This window comes from Poecilia formosa, unplaced genomic scaffold (genome assembly GCF_000485575.1).
Source record: "Poecilia formosa unplaced genomic scaffold, Poecilia_formosa-5.1.2 Scaffold18, whole genome shotgun sequence".
Classification (NCBI taxonomy): Eukaryota; Metazoa; Chordata; class Actinopteri; order Cyprinodontiformes; family Poeciliidae; genus Poecilia; species Poecilia formosa.
This window is the reverse complement of record NW_006799957.1, coordinates 2,493,748-2,509,825: the sequence shown is the minus strand read 5'-3', so window position 1 is coordinate 2,509,825 and position 16,078 is coordinate 2,493,748. Positions and strand designations below refer to the sequence as shown.

The following is a 16,078-nucleotide window of genomic DNA, read 5'->3' as shown; positions in this document are numbered from 1 at the left end:
AGCAAAAAAATAAATAAATAGAATGGAGAGTACTGCATCTTATTTGCTGCGACGCCAAGTCAAATGGTTTCCCTTATCCGACTTTTATCTGTTGTTTCTATGCAGCTCAAAGTGCAGATGACAGACAAACCCAACTCCACTGTAAACTTTCGCAAACTGCTGCTAAATCGCTGCCAGAAGGAGTTTGAGAAAGACAAGGCAGACGACGTGGTGTTCGAGAGGAAGCAGAAAGAGCTGGACTCTGCTGCATCGGTTTGTCTTCTCATTAGCATTTTCTATATCCGCTTCCAGCTACTGGGGCTGATGTTTGTCCTTCTCGGCGTCAGGCGACAGAGCGCGAGCGGCTTCAGGAGGAGCTGGAGGAAGCCAAGGACAAGGCCAGGCGGCGCTCCATCGGCAACATCAAGTTCATCGGCGAGCTCTTCAAGCTCAAGATGCTGACCGAAGCCATCATGCATGACTGCGTGGTCAAGCTGCTGAAGAACCACGACGAGGAGTCTTTAGAGTGCCTGTGCAGGCTGCTTACCACCATTGGGAAGGACCTGGACTTTGAAAAGGCCAAGGTGAGCGGCAGGTTTAAAGAAATATACTAGATTGCTCTAGCTTTGAGGGTTAAACCGTTCGACTGAAACCCCTTGTCGGTGCAATACTATAAAGTTACAGTGTGGAGGTTAGTAACTCAGTTTAACAGACTTTAATTGCCCCGAAATGTTCTAAACAACTGGGGAAAAAAAGCACCTCGTGTTCCCATAAACATGCCTGGCATCTCTGTTGGACACAGAGCAAAAATACACACTGTTCTCTGTGTGTCAGGTTAGCTTTTCATTTGGGATTAGTTTACTCTTAAACAGCTACACTGCATTATGCCACCTATAATCTTTTTGACGAGATGTGCCATTGGTGTGTTTATTGCAGCTTGGATGTTGGACTCCTAAGGTTTTAAAGACGTAAAAGTGAGGTTTGTGGTAGGATTTGATCCAGTAGTGGTTGGGTACCATTTACATTGGGATGTGCTTTATCTTCACAACAGCATGGAAACTAAATGTGAATTAGACCTGCTTTGCTGCATCAGTGTTCCTTCTGAAAAGTGTTTCCAGGTTACAGAAAAATGAATTGGACAAATGTCAGTAAATGGTGCCAATATTTTTCTGTCATTCCTGTTTAATTTATACAACTATTCTTCTGTATCTTTGAGTGATGAGGGTTTTTTAAACACTAGTCAGTACTTTAAAAGGTAGTATTATGTATTTTCTAGGCACTTACTGCCATTTTATAGCACAATCAAGTAACTGTTAACTTCATCTGTTATAAAAATATTATATATTTATATACATATCAGATAACTTAAAAGAAATGTGACTTCACAATTAGATGCTTTGAAATTGGGCCTCTGTCTCTTTAAGAAGCTCCTACTCTTTCCGACACACTATCTTCAACACGTCACCACAACAATGCTCCTACATTATCCTTTCTGCATCTGTTCTTTGGAGCGTTGAACTGAGAAGTAGTTTGTATGATAAGCTCCACCAGGTGTTTGCTAATGGCTGTTGGCTGATGACGATCTGATCAGGACTTTCTGTCTGATCAGTCATTTCAAAACAGCCACAGGGAGGAAGTTAGTCCTGTTCACGTCCTTTGTAAAATTCAATGAAATAAATGCCATACATATGTTTTAAAGTGCAGTAAAAGGACACCCTACCGCTCAGTCACCAGTGTCGTTCCAGTTTCTGGAATCTCTAATGTTCTTCCTTTTCTTGAAAGTGATAAAATATTTAATCTTGGCTGGAGTTTCTGCTGTCCAGTCCAGGCTTACTCTGTCACCTGAAAGGCTCATAGCTTCTTCGCTTGTCTCTAAAGATAAACTTGAGCAGACACAAACAGCTACAGAATTCAGTAATTTCATATTTTGTTCCTGGCGGTTTCCTGCAAAATATTTTTTTGTTTTGTTTTGTTTTTTTTTTTTATCTCTGTTTTGATATAGATTGCTAATAATTCAGCCCAAAATTAAAGAAAAGAGATCTAAGGAAAATACTCCTTTGTTTTGCACATTGTAAAACTCTGTAACATTTGTTTAAGTCCGAATATCTGACCAGAGCAGATTATATGACAAGAGGCTGGAGCTTTATTGCAATATTATAATTATTGTAAAAAGTAAAAAAAAAAAACCTTGTATTCTCAGCAGAACAAACGGTTTGATAAACAAACATAATCTTTAGAAATTGTAAATCAGTTTTGGGATCCATGCCAAAAATAATCGAGGGTTTAAAAAAAAAAAAAGGCCAGTGCAAAATGCGTCTGTCTCTCTCACGGGAGGAACAGCAGGTATCAGGAACTCATAATCCTGATTCTTCAGGACTCTCTCAGTCGGTACCCAGATCAGGTACCTGGGATTACATCCATAGAAGATTTTATTTTCTGGCATCACCTTCCTAATCAAACAGAAGCTCATTTCAAACCATCCCAACACTTGTTTATTTTCCTCTGCAGCCTCGCATGGATCAGTACTTCAACCAAATGGAAAAAATTGTCAAGGAGCGGAAGACATCATCTAGGATACGGTTTATGCTCCAGGATGTTATAGACCTAAGATTGGTGAGTGTGTCATTCTGGTACTTTATTTTTAGTTTCATAGATAAGTTTCATACGTTCGTTCAGATTTCATGGTGCGCTCTTTCCCGCATAGGTTTGTTTCGTTGTTTCTCTTTTCTTGCTCATTGGAATGTCATCTTGACTGTTCAGGTCATGTTGTGCTGAACCTATTGTGTGCCATCAGCTTTCGAGTCAAATTTCAACTCTTTTACGAGAAAGACTGATTAGTCTCCCAATCGTATTCTAAAAATAGTGATGGGCTTTTATCCAGAGGCACAGTGGCAAAAACAGTTTGCTCATATCTGCTCAAATCTACTGTCACGTTTAAGATGAGCAACATCAGATGATTAAACCAGTTATGTGGTGCAGTAACTGCATTAAAAAAATCGTGAGAAGAAACCCTGAATCATGGGCCCAGTTAAATTAAACAAGCAAGCAAATGGAATGTAATAAAATAATTTATGTGAAGGAACAAAGTAGTTAAGGAGGAAAACCTACCAACCCTTCAGTTTATGTCCTCAGACAGCTAATTTAGGGAGTTTCCCATTCGAAATTCTTGACGGATGATTAAAATAAGAAATATTTTCATTAATTAAGAGTAACTAGAAAAAATGGCTTCATCAGCCAAAATTAATTTATGAAAAATGAAAGCGTATCCTGTATATGTTAGCATCCTCTTTTTTTAAGGGGCTTTAACACTTACTTTTTCATATCAACTCAACAACAGTAACAGGTTCAGGTTGGTTAGTCAGTGGCTGCTCGTTGTTTTAACACATGGAATTTCTTTTTTTTATTATTATTCATGGCTCTTGAGCCTTTTACTTTCTTTGTCTGAAAAGTCTTCAACTTTTTAGATTGATTTGTGGATAATCAACCAGTTTAATGATTTAAGAAAGTAAGATTACTACTTTGGGCAGCCATTGAACAGGTTTTAATCTGGGATGCAACTAATGATTATTTTACGAATCAATTAATCTATTGATTATTCTGACAAGTAATTGATGAATCAGATTTTAAAAAATTCTTATTCATTAGATTTTTCATTAAATCACTTAACGTTTTTATACAATATTAGAAATGCATTAGAATATGCAAATAAACAATTTAATACGAAAATATATTTTTTCTTGCCTCACATGCAATAACAAAGCATTCCATTAGTGTACGCTAGAATATTTATAGCAAAGGAGGCATCTGCAGCTAAAGACATACTAATATTTTGCTGTGATATCATAATATCAGTCCTTTCTCCTTGACTTAGCATCAATACAGCAGAAGATTCAGATGTTCTTTTGTTTTAGTTTTTTCAATTAACTGATGAATAATTTGATGCAAAAGGTGCCTAATATGATTTATAGACAGAGAGAGAGAGAGAGAGAGAATGAATTTGAACCAGGTGAATTAGACATTTATCTTAAATGCAAAATGTATGTATTTTTTGTGAAGTTACGGCTTAATAACTGTGTTCTTCCAGCAAAATGGCCTTTTTTTTCTTTTTTTTGAGCATACACCAGCTGTTGACATTTTATTGATTACTAAATTAGCTGAAGATTATTTCAGTAGTCGATTTGTCACGATTAATCCGATTAATCGTTTCAGCTCTAGAGTATTAATCGTGGCGTTGATGTTGAGCTGCCTTGTTGGAGCTAAATGTCGTGCCGTCTCCTCTACAGCACAACTGGGTGTCGAGGAGAGCCGACTCCGGCCCAAAGACCATCGAGCAGATCCACAAGGAGGCCAAGATTGAAGAGCAGGAAGAGCAGCGAAAGGTTCACCAGCAGCTGCTCTCCAAAGACAGCAAGAGACGGCCGGGTCAGTCCTGTAGTCGGAATCCTCTTTAAAGCTTAGACTCACACATCGGCTCGGGAACCCTGCAGGCATGCAGGCACACTTCCTGTCCGTACAGCCTGCAGAAATCCCATTGTGCCCAGCAGCAGACAGGAAGCCCCCCCACTGCCTCCCATCTGTCACCTGACTTATAATATTTCATCATATGCGACAGTAACTGTGGAAAATGTCTCAAATGTCCTTTGTATAAAAGGTACAATATCACAGAATCATTGAGTTCATGATAAAATTCTATTTTCTCTTCCTGTTTGTGGCGTGTTTGTTTGGTGACGTAGATCCACGAGAGCAGAGGGAATCCCGCAAAGAGGAAACCTGGAACACTGTGCCCATGACAAAGAACAGCAGGACCATCGACCCCAATAAGATCCCAAAGATCTCCAAGGTGAGCCATTCGCCTGAGGCTCACAGGCTGGGTTCACACAGCCGGCAGATTCGACCCAAATCCGCTTTCTTTTCCCCAAATGTGACCCATATTCAGCTTTTACACAGCAATCTGAACGGCCAGATTCTGATCTTTTCACCCCCAAAAAAATCAAGTTTGTGCCATTTCCATATCTGGTACTAAATTCGGATGCACATCTGATCTGCAGTCTGAACAGTCATGTCACTTTTTATTTGGCATGAAACATGCATCTAATCCTGTTTTAATAAACAGTTAATCAATTAATCGAATGATAAATTTAAATAAGCTTAATCATTTCCATTCTGATAATTAATGTTTCCATTCTGATATTCCATATTTAAAATTAAATATTTCCATTTTTATTTCTACTTTATTTATAGTTTTTGGTTGTTGGGTTTTATTTTGGATATTTAAAATGTCTTCCAGTTCCAGTGTTAAGTGCTCTTTACAAAATTAAAATTTATTAGTCTTTGAACGGGCAAACTTGCACTATCATGCCCTTATCAATATATTATTTGAAAATGGTCTCAAAATGACAATATTATCGTTTATCAAAATATCTTTTGGGACAGCTTGTCAATTACAGCTGTTCAGACCCAATCCACTGCATTAGACAGTTCTTTACCCAAAGTCTTCAGTCTCCTCATTTGACCCTAAACACACCAACATCTTTCCATGACCATAAAAAAAAGTGAAGTGACTCATTGGATCAGTTGGGGTTAAATAGCTTGTTGCCAGCTAAAAGATAATTGCCCTGCAGTAATTATCCAGTCGGAGGCCCGATAAGTTACATCCAGGTGCCGATGGACGAGTAAAGGACTTTGAGCAAGTTTGACAAGAGTTGACTCATCTGTTGGCAATAAAGAGGTTTGCATAAATCACCTTTGGTAAAAAAATGACTGTAGCCATTTTTTAGGAAGGTGACAATACAGGAAGTGAAGCGGAGATGTGTGCTCCGACAAAAAAAGCTACAGCAGCTCAGATTATTGAAGATGTTGATTCTGGTTCTGACAAGAAGATCCAAAAATGTTATACATGAATAATCCATGCAAGATTTTTATAGTATAAAAATGTTAAACTGTAAAAATGTTATGCAGGCAGAGAATCGTCTTTCCAGCTCATAGTCTCTCTCTCTGTAATAGAAATAAAAATGCTTCAATATTTTTGGAGTGACTTTTTTTTTCTTCTTTTTACTCTGAAATTGAAGTAAGAGAAACTTTGCAAAGTTGTTAATTGACTTGAAATTATACACTAGACTCAACAGAAGATTTTCTTGTTATGCATTCATTAACACTACATAAGTGAAATTTTAAATTTAAAGTTATGAAATGAGAAACTAATTAACAAAGAAAGTATCCAACTGCTCGGTAACAAGCCAATGCTGATGTTTTGTTGAACTGTTTCTGCACTGTCCTTTAGTTTGTCATGTCGCGACACGTCTCGCCTTCATTAAGCGTTTGTCCTCCGCTGCCACTCAGGGCTGCATGTTTTTTTTTTTTCTTTTGGCAGAATATAATTCACTGTTTCCATACCAACAGGATGTGTCTTGTGGAACAGAACTGTTCTTTAAAGGCTCCCTGGTCTGCATCTGGTCTGCATTATTGTGGTTTAGCTTCTGCAGTGCATTTAGTTGCCTCCTCTGCTGGATGGATTGGGTACTGAATGACCAAAAACAAAAATAAAATTTAATTTTGGACCATAGACTGTAACAACTTCTTGATTTCATTTCCAGGATTTATGGGCTAATTAGCACCTCTCTTGACCTCCCAAGTTTTCCAAGTTTTATGGGGACATTTGTTTTTTTTTTTGTTGTTTTTTTAACTTCTGCTTTTTAAATGCTTTCTCAGGGGCCTTTTGGTTAGTTTTCAACTATTTTCATTTTTAAATCATTAGATCTCTGGCTGAACATTCTCATTGCTTTTTAATTTTTTTGTTTTTTTAATCTGTTGATGTTTTCCCACAGTAAATGTAACAAAAACTGATTTCACAGCCTCAGATGGATGAGAAGATCCAGCTGGGCCCTCGGGCTCAAGTCACGTGGGTGAAGGGCAGCAGTGGAGGGGCCAAAGCCAGCGACTCGGGTAAGAGGGCAACCAACTTAAAAACGAACAAGATTTAAAACATTGAACTAAACATGCAGCATAAGTTGATTCAGTTGTGAAATGAAGTTCAAGTCAGACCCAGTGGTTAAGGTTAACATGATTATTTTCACATTAGCTGGAACTAGAAAAATTCTGAATATCTAACCTTTTCCTCAACATTTCAAAACTCCGTTTAATTTAAAAAAACAAATAAATTAAATGCATTTTCAATTTACAGGGATTGTACAAATGCTAGAAATCCTTAAAAATGCTAGAATTACAATTAGCTGTTTGTTTTTTTCAGGGTTTGGAAAAGGCTTGATTTCTGTATAAAGTTCTTGAAAGTGCTTGATTTCAAAACTGCACAGTTTTGTAATAAAAGTTTGATTAAAAGCCTAAATTTGGAAAATCTTATTTTAATTGAAAGCAGATATTTTCATTCACACATTTTTCTCACCTAATATTCATATAATATGAGCAGAAACACAATTTGTTTGGATTTTTTCAATGTAATTGTTTATTATCCCTAATGGGTCAATGATTGTCTTGTGTTTTGTGTGTTAAACAAAATGATTGAAATTGGGGGACTTTTTTTGTTAAATATGTGTTTTGTTTGACAGTCAGGTGTGTGTGAGAGATTACAAAACATAACATTTTGCTATGTTTTAGTTTACTTTTCTCAGTTTTATAATGTTATTATGTTATAAACATTATTAACAGTCATAAATTATGTTATATAATAGTGATTTAAAACTGTTCATTTATGTTTTTTTTATTTTCCAAATTTTGTTGTTGGAAAGTTTTGAAACTTTTTTTTGACCTTCTTTGAAAGGGGTTTGATTTTTCTTTTGGGAAATTTTTTCCAACCCTTTTTTTTTTTGCCAATTGGTTGGGAAAAAAAGCAATTTTATTGTGATTTTTGTCACTGTTCTCTTTCATTCCCAAACCATCAGAACTATCTCGGACCGCCGGCCTGAACCGTTTCTCTGCACTGCAGTCCACACCTTTACCTCAGCCCTCCACCACGCCTCCACAGAACCCCGACTACGACTCCAGAAGAACTCTGGGAAGGTAGAACCCACCTGGACCACACCTGAAACTGGTAGATACTGGTTTTCCTCCGCTCTGTTGACCTTTTCTTCTCCACCTCCCAGCAGTCGGAACAATGCGGTCAGAGAACGCAGCGAAAAGCCGCTGATCTCGGCCCCGTCGTCGTCGTCGCGGCCCGGCCCGTTCGTCAGGGGCGGCAGCTCCAAAGAGCTGCTGGAGACTCAAAACCCGGAGGAGCCGCGAAGAGAGCGGGAGGGAGCAGAACCCCGGAGGCCGAGCGTCGCTGAGGACAAGACCGAGGCGGAGCGCAGCAAAGTCAGGGAACCTGGTGAGAACACTGGTGTTTTTTCTAATGTGATTAAAATCGGCAGATTGTTGTTTTGTCATTGTGTAGTTACATATTGAACAAGATGGCTCACTAACAGACTCTGTTTTGCTAGAATAAGATGTGGCCGGTGTGTTTCTATGTGGCTTTTATCAGAGCAGACCCAGCATTGATCTGAATGTCGCTCTTATTCCAGTGAAACCTGAGCCAGCGGTTCAGAAGCCAGACAGGCCTGCCCGGTCAGAGGAGGAGATCGAACGGAAGTCAAAGTCCATTATTGACGAGTTTCTGCACATAAACGATTACAAGGTAGCTCTGAATTCAACACACTGCTAGTTAAACGGAGTGTTTTCCTGCAGATTTATGTCAACGTTTCCTTCAAAGCCCAGTATGCCTTCAGGCTCAGTCCTGACCAGCAGTCATTAGAATAATTTTGTAGCTCTCAGGGTTCATTCCCGTGTAATCTGCTCCAGTTCCAGTTGTCCTGTTTGTCCTGCTCATTTTTGTTTTGATGATGATATCTCGTTTTCCTGCAGGAGGCTGTCCAGTGTGTGGACGAGCTGGACTTGGGCTCTCAGTTGCACATCTTTGTGCGCGTCGGGGTGGAGTCAACCCTGGAGCGCAGTCAGATCACACGGGACCACATGGGCCAGCTCCTCTTCCAGCTGGTGCAGCAGGGAATGCTGCCCAAAGCACAGCTATACCGAGGGTCAGTCCACCTGCTGCAGGCCTCAGGCTTTAGAGGGAAACCAGCACAGCATAAGTTTGCACCAGAACTGTTTCTGCAAATTAGTAAAAATATATTTTTGTACATATTAGGGCTGCAACTAAGGATTATTTTAGCAATTGATTATTTTGATGATTAACCGGATAAAAAAAAATAATTAAATGTCACATTCAAAATATTTTTTTAACCACTTAAGCCTTTTTAGATGGTATTAGAAATGCATTAACAGATGCACATAAACAAAAAAAATTAATTCCTTTTTAAATAAAAAAAATAAACTTTTTTTTTTTTTTTGCCTTAAATGCAATAACAATGACATTCCATTAGTGAATTTGAACCTGGTGAAGCCATTTAAGCTTTGAGTAGAACATATTTATAGACAAAGGTGTTTTCATAATAAGTCCAAAATGTATCTGTTTTGTACAGTTTTAACTTAATTACTGCACTGAATATATTTTTCTTCAGCAAATCATGTATAAAGTTATACATTATTATGAAAAAATCAAGGAGAAAAGGTTAATTTTTTTTTTACTTGTGGCATGCACTAAAATCTGTTGTCGACAGAAAAGTTCACAAATGGAATAAGATGCATAAAAACATCAGAGATTTAAATTCCACACTTCCTTTTAGGAGCACTGATAACCTGTTGTTTGTTTGTTTTTTCTTTTAATCCAGCTTCATATGTTTTTTTGTAAAAAGGTCTCACATAAGCCTTACTATTTTGTACATATTGAGTTCATGTTAAAATTATCCCATATTTTGTACGACTATTTCAATATTTTGTAAATTAAACCCCAAGAAGATTAGTAAGCATTTTGGTAGAAACTAATGCAGATTAGTTTGGTAACGGGGATTACCAAAGTAATCGTAATGGTTCAGATGGTTTCTGAAAAGTGTGTATTTCTCCATCTTAATTTCAGTTTGAACCTTCTCTTTCTAAGCTCTGCTGCTGTTTGTGGTTCCTCAGGTTTACAGACACGTTGGAGCTGGCCGACGACATGGCCATCGACATTCCCCACATATGGCTGTACCTGGCTGAGCTGCTCAGCCCTTTGCTGAAGGACGGATGCTTCTCTATGAGAGAGCTCTTCAGGTGATCCTGCATGAATGTTTCACATGTTTATCCAGAAAGAGAGTACATATTTTCTCTGTGTTCCACCTTTTTACATAACCTTCATGACCCCTTTCTGTTTGTTTATAGTGAATTAAGCAAACCTTTGCTTCCTGTTGGAAGAGCTGGGATCTTAATATCTGAAATACTGCACATACTATGCAAACAAATGGTAAGCAGCATAAGTTTTTTTTGTTTTTTTTTTTATGTCGCCTGCACTCATTTTTGTAGCATGTTTAGTTATAACAAAATAATGAACAATTTTCTACAATAAACCATCAAGTTTTTACCTTGTGATATGCACTTTCATTCATAGCATTTAGTTTGTTTTACTACAATTCTACTATATTGAATTACTATACATTTATTGTAAAGTGTAGTAAACAAGACACAGTCCAGACAGAAAAAATGGATGATGTTGTGTTTTGTTTTAACAGAGCCATAGGAATGTGGGATCTTTGTGGAGGGAATCGGGCCTGAACTGGACCGACCTGCTACCAGAAGGCGAGGAAGTCCAGGATTTCATCTCACAACAGGTTTGGAAGGAAAAAGAGAGGAGCTGCAGATCCTTCACCTGAGAAAACATTTGTTTTGTTTTTTGTTGTTTTTTTTTATTGATTTTTTTATTTTATTTCACTGGTTTAAGTCTTTTGCCATTTCCATTCGCTCAGATGAGCGAATGGAAATTCGCTCATCTGAGACGGACACTTTATGTCCGTCTCAGACATAAAGTGATGAGACGGACACTTTATGTCCGTCTCAGACATAAAGTGATGAGACGGACACTTTATGTCCGTCTCANACTTTATGTCCGTCTCAGACATAAAGTGATGAGACGGACACTTTATGTCCGTCTCAGACATAAAGTGATGAGACGGACACTTTATGTCCGTCTCATCCTTGTCACTTCACTCTCCTTTTTATTTTGTTCCAAACAGAAACTCCAGTTCCTTCAGTCTGAAGGTTCGAGTCCTGAGGAGGTGCAGGCCAAAAGGATCTTGTCTCCAGAGGAGCTGAGTCGGCAGCTAGAGAAGCTCCTCCTGGAGGACATGGCGAGCGACGAGCACATCTTCGACTGGGTAGAGGTACGCCACTTGAAAATCACCCAGAAGTCCAGTTCAGTTTATTTATGTTACACCAATTCACAACATATACAATCTCATACTTGACTGATTACCATTTATATCGAATTATTTCCGATACATCAAAATCATATTGACAAAAATTCAGTTTATGATGTCAGTTAGTTAAAAATTATTCATCTTGAAAACATACTTTGTTTAAAAAACAAAGGCTTGAAAATGTTACACAGTGCATAAATATTAACACCGGTCATGATGCATGTTGAAGATACCTGACTGTAAGATTTGTTGCTTCAGCAAAATTACTTCAGAAAAGTTTAACTAAGAGATCAAACACTATTTGTGATCAAGCACAGGTTGAGAGGAAGAAACCAGAAATGGAAACAGATGCAGGAGCCAAGTCAATTTTTTTTTTTTTGTATTTCTATCAAGTACTTAAAGAAGAGCTGTGATATTCCATCAGCCACACTCTAACACATGTACTTCAGTTATTTAATCCCCTTTAAGTGCTTTTTTTTTGTAGTCTGAAGAGCACTGCTAACGCTAATGCTTCCATTAAAGTTTAACATGGAGTTGGCAGCGCAGTCAGCCAGCCGAATATAAACACGTGTTTTTTATTTTTTTATTTTTATTTTTTTTAAAGCATTCTTTCCAACATGCGTTCTTGTTGTTGCTGCTGAGCTAGTTTCCTTTTCGTTAGTGGCATGAGCTAACTGAGCTGATTTTGTTCTTCTCACCAGGCAAACCTGGATGAGTCCCAGGCGAGCTCGTCCCCCTTCCTGAGGGCTCTGATGACGGCTGTGTGTAAAGCAGCAGTGAAAGGTAAGCACTTTAACGAAGAGACGCATCTTCGTTAATGTCTGCATGTACGCAGCGCCAAACTCCAAGCAGAGCAGCTTTCCATGCATCAACTCTGCCTCTTGCACTTCGCCCACAGATGAGAACCCTAACTGTCGTGTGGACACGGCCATCATCCAGAAGAGGTTGCCTGTTTTACTCAAGTACCTTAACTCAGACACTGAGCGACAGCTGCAAGCACTTTATGCACTTCAGGCGCTGATCGTTTCCCTCGATCAGCCTCCAAGTAAGTGCTCAAACAAAGCAAATACCGCCATGGTTTTAATCCTTAAAACCTAAGAGGGTGGTTAGTACTGAACACAGATGTTATAGATATTATAAAAACTGCTCTTAACTATAAAGTTTTCAGTGTTACGCTTTACAGTTATTTACCTTTTACCTTATAAAATCAAAAAGCACAAAATGGGGCTCGTACAGACTTGAAAGTAAAAAAATAGTTTGTTTCAAATACCACTTCCTAAAATGTCAACATCTTTTTCAGTTTTGGGCATGAAGAATGTGTAATAGCCCTTAATATTTAGAATAACAGGAACACAAACAAAACATCCTCAGTCTTATGGTCTTTAATGAAAGGAAAGCAGCCGCAACCTGGTTGATATGTTTCCGGATCAAGCTGCAGTATGTAATTTTTATGCGCATGTTTTTTTTTTACATATTTGTTAAAACTATCACAAATTGAAGAAGTTGAGCTCTACCTTTTCCTTGTGGTCCTACAGCCACCTGGAGAAATGCACCACGCTGTCAGAAACAACCAATCAGATCCAGGAGGAGGGTCTTAGCACTGTCAATCACTTGTGCATGCACCGCAGCTGTGTCAATAACAGAGAAACAATTTACTGTTAAAGGGAAAGTGTTTATCCACTATAATCGGTAGCCATGGAAACGTCCCTGAGCATTCATGACAAGCTCTGCTGTGGGGACTAGCTGTAGCTTAGCAAAGAGAAAGAAGGAAATGTAAGCAGCAGGAACACGGGGATTATTGCCTACTTCCTTCTCTGATTGGTTGTTTCTGACTGCAGATGTATTTCTGCAGATGGCAGCAGGACGGATGCAGAGAAGCTCTTTTTTTTTCTTTTTTCTTTTGATTGTCTCATATTATATTGTCACGACATAGTGACAGTTGTAAAAAGCACATTGTTTATAAAAGTTCCATACTGCAGCTTTAACGTAAAGATTAAAATAAAATATTTTTATAAAGCATGTATCGTTCATAGATATGGAGGGAAGATGTGGGAGGGAATGGAGGTTGACAGCAGCGTTTCTGCTCTCTTGCAGATCTTCTCCGGATGTTCTTCGACTGTCTGTATGACGAGGACGTCATCTCAGAGGACGCTTTCTACAAATGGGAGTCGAGCAAAGACCCTGCCGAGCAGGACGGGAAGGGCGTGGCCCTCAAGTCCGTCACCGCATTCTTCACCTGGCTGCGGGAAGCCGAGGAGGAGTCGGAGGATAATTGACGAGGGCGACTCCCGGGACACGGCGTAGTGGAACGGCATCCTTAACAGCAGAACAAATTTTTCAAGTGGCTGCACGGACAGGGCGACGTGTTTACGGCTGGAACTTTGTTTTTGTTTTGTTTTCCCTCCCCCTGCGGTACAGTCCTGAAACCTACCGCCATCTTCAGTTTGGATTCCAATGGTGGAAGCACTAAATACTGTATCATACATAGAAAATATTTTTGTTTTAAATTTTAACTTACTTTTTTTGTTACTTTTTAAGAAGAGACTTAAAGATAAATAGGTTCTGGACTCCTTAATTTATTATTTTTTTAAGGACTGCAAATACAAAAATTATTTAACATTTGCAGATGCTCACAACAAGAACACGACAACAGAAATAACAATATAATTGCTTATAATAACAAAATAATTGTGAGATAAATATCCTCCCTGGATTTCACTCTGGTTGAGAACAGGGTAAAAAGCATCTTTATTTTAGGATGAAGGGGAAGCAGAAATGAAAGAAAGGAGTGAATAGACAAGAACTCATAACTCTGTTGGTCAAAGGTCATCTTGTCATTACCAGGAAGTTATTTTCTTCAGCCTTGGCTCACTCTGCGTTGTTATGGGCACCTCAAGAGAGGGAAAATATGCATCTAGGAAGTGATGCAAATCAGAACTTATCAAGTTGCGCAGATGAACAAAGTGATAAAGAACTAAAGTTCAGCATTCAAAAGCTAATGGCCAGGGTCGCTGAAAACAAGATGCTTGTAATACTTCTTCCGACCTACAGAGCAGAGTAAAGCTTGTAAATACATTAAAGACAAAAAATGTATTTAAAAGGTTTTGATTCTTGTGACTCATTGTTGTGGGAGGTGTGGCTTGCAGAGGTCGCCTCTGATGACTGCAGGGTGCGTGGTGCGTTCAGGTTGCAGCGATTCTGGTTTGGATGGAGAAAAGAGCAGCAGTGAAAATCCTAATTTAATCTCCACTCAGTCAGAGGCACTTTTACGTCACAAAATGAGTTTTCATTTCTTAAATATGCTGCTACATATTTACTGTACACCATTAAACAACGGAACAGCTAAGGAGGTTCTTGACGGCTTGTTAGCAAATTTAAAGCGACAATTTTTAAGTGCAAGTTCGCACCAAATCCAGAATATGAACAATGAGCGTGTTCTTGTTTTTCAACCTCCTACTTCAATACAATCAGTTAAAGTAGCAACTTTGGGTTTAGAGAAGTCCTGACGCATTTTAATTTAATAACATAATATGGATAATTATCAGGAGCTGTGTCTAAAAAATCATGATATTTTAAAGATTTAATGGGCTCGTCTCACTTGATCATCATTTTTTTTTTTTTTAGTTTTTTTTTTTTTTTTCATAAATATGCCTTTGTGTACATATTTACTTTCGTGTTTCGTTACGGGAAGAATCAGTTTGAAAGCTTCAGAATGGAAGATGCAGATCTTTAACTCTGATAAAACAGAGTTAGTATAATAACATTATGACCAGGGTACAGTTAGTTTTATCTTGGTATTCTGTTGTAATATCACCCTTATAAGTCTTATTAATAAACATCCAGGAAAAAACGGTTTTAAATAATATAGACTTCCAAACAATGTTCTCACAAATCAGTAGGTGATTTTTTTAATTTTTTTTTTAAATAGAAATGTTTTATACACATTTTTAAAACTCTCACTATGTCCTGACAGTAGAATTTGACCCTCCTCTTGGCTCTGATTGGTTGTTTCTTACTGGGAGCAGTGCGTTTCTGCAAATGGCAGTAGGACCACAGGAAGGAGGCAGGGGAGTTCAGTTATTTTTCACAGATTATCTGTGTTGTTTTCTACTTTGAGGACATAGTGGCAGTTCTAACAAATTTGTGAAAAAACTTTTTTATATATAAAAATTACCTAATACAGCTTTAAGTGTTTTTAGGTTGACAAAAAATCTAACATTTTAACATTTTGAGAACAGTGGTTTTCACTTGGTCTCCAGCAGAAAATTGTCTTGTTCTACATGTATTGACATGAAGGCTCTTGGTTTAATGGTTCCATGTTGCAGTTATTACCTGTGAGCATGGTGAAATAAGGATCATGCGAGATTCCAGATACAAGCGACAGAAATGAGTTTCTGCTGTAGGTGACTGGGCTAAGACTTGAACATAGGGTGGGGATGTCTGACTAAAGTTTTTACTCTTCTACATCAAAAGTGGTTCACTGATAAAATCAGAACCCGATTCTGATTTTATCCGTTCTGACCTGGGAGGCCTTGATCCAAGGCTTTTTCTTTCACTTTTAGCTCTACAAACAGATCCGATACCTGATAAAGATGGTTACCAAGAGAGTCTTTCTGGGAAATAAGTTAGAAAAGAATGATTTCTTAATTTTATTGTCCAAAAGAAATTGTGACAGACCACTGGGGATGTTTGGATTTTAAAAATATGCTTGTTTGTTTTTGTAACGACTGTTTTCAGTCTGGAACTTGTAAATTATTTCAGTGGACTTTATTTGTTTTAAGTCATTTGACACTGACCTATTAATGACTCCAACTGAATAAGAG

At 38.2% G+C, this 16,078-nt stretch overlaps 1 protein-coding gene across 16 annotated transcripts in view; it reads left to right on the top strand.

The window, feature by feature from the left end:
* Window positions 1–14,363, top strand: part of eif4g3a (eukaryotic translation initiation factor 4 gamma, 3a) — a 57,262-nt gene extending 42,899 nt beyond the window's left edge. For 10 of the 16 annotated variants that reach the window (XM_016668925.1, XM_016668924.1, XM_016668923.1 and 7 more), the window contains 17 exons: window positions 106–252; window positions 327–563; window positions 2,488–2,592; window positions 4,263–4,401; window positions 4,713–4,819; window positions 6,831–6,921; window positions 7,875–7,992; window positions 8,076–8,299; window positions 8,493–8,605; window positions 8,833–9,005; window positions 9,991–10,116; window positions 10,225–10,306; window positions 10,572–10,670; window positions 11,073–11,219; window positions 11,957–12,038; window positions 12,154–12,300; window positions 13,350–14,363. In XM_016668925.1, coding sequence (XP_016524411.1) covers window positions 106–252; window positions 327–563; window positions 2,488–2,592; window positions 4,263–4,401; window positions 4,713–4,819; window positions 6,831–6,921; window positions 7,875–7,992; window positions 8,076–8,299; window positions 8,493–8,605; window positions 8,833–9,005; window positions 9,991–10,116; window positions 10,225–10,306; window positions 10,572–10,670; window positions 11,073–11,219; window positions 11,957–12,038; window positions 12,154–12,300; window positions 13,350–13,531 — 2,319 coding nt within the window. In that variant the 3' untranslated portion in view covers window positions 13,532–14,363. The remainder of the gene's footprint in view (window positions 1–105; window positions 253–326; window positions 564–2,487; window positions 2,593–4,262; window positions 4,402–4,712; window positions 4,820–6,830; window positions 6,922–7,874; window positions 7,993–8,075; window positions 8,300–8,492; window positions 8,606–8,832; window positions 9,006–9,990; window positions 10,117–10,224; window positions 10,307–10,571; window positions 10,671–11,072; window positions 11,220–11,956; window positions 12,039–12,153; window positions 12,301–13,349) is intronic. The other 6 variants (XM_016668929.1, XM_007547007.2, XM_016668928.1 and 3 more) reach the window with 1 other exon arrangement.
* The last annotated feature ends 1,715 nt before the right edge of the window (window positions 14,364–16,078 follow it).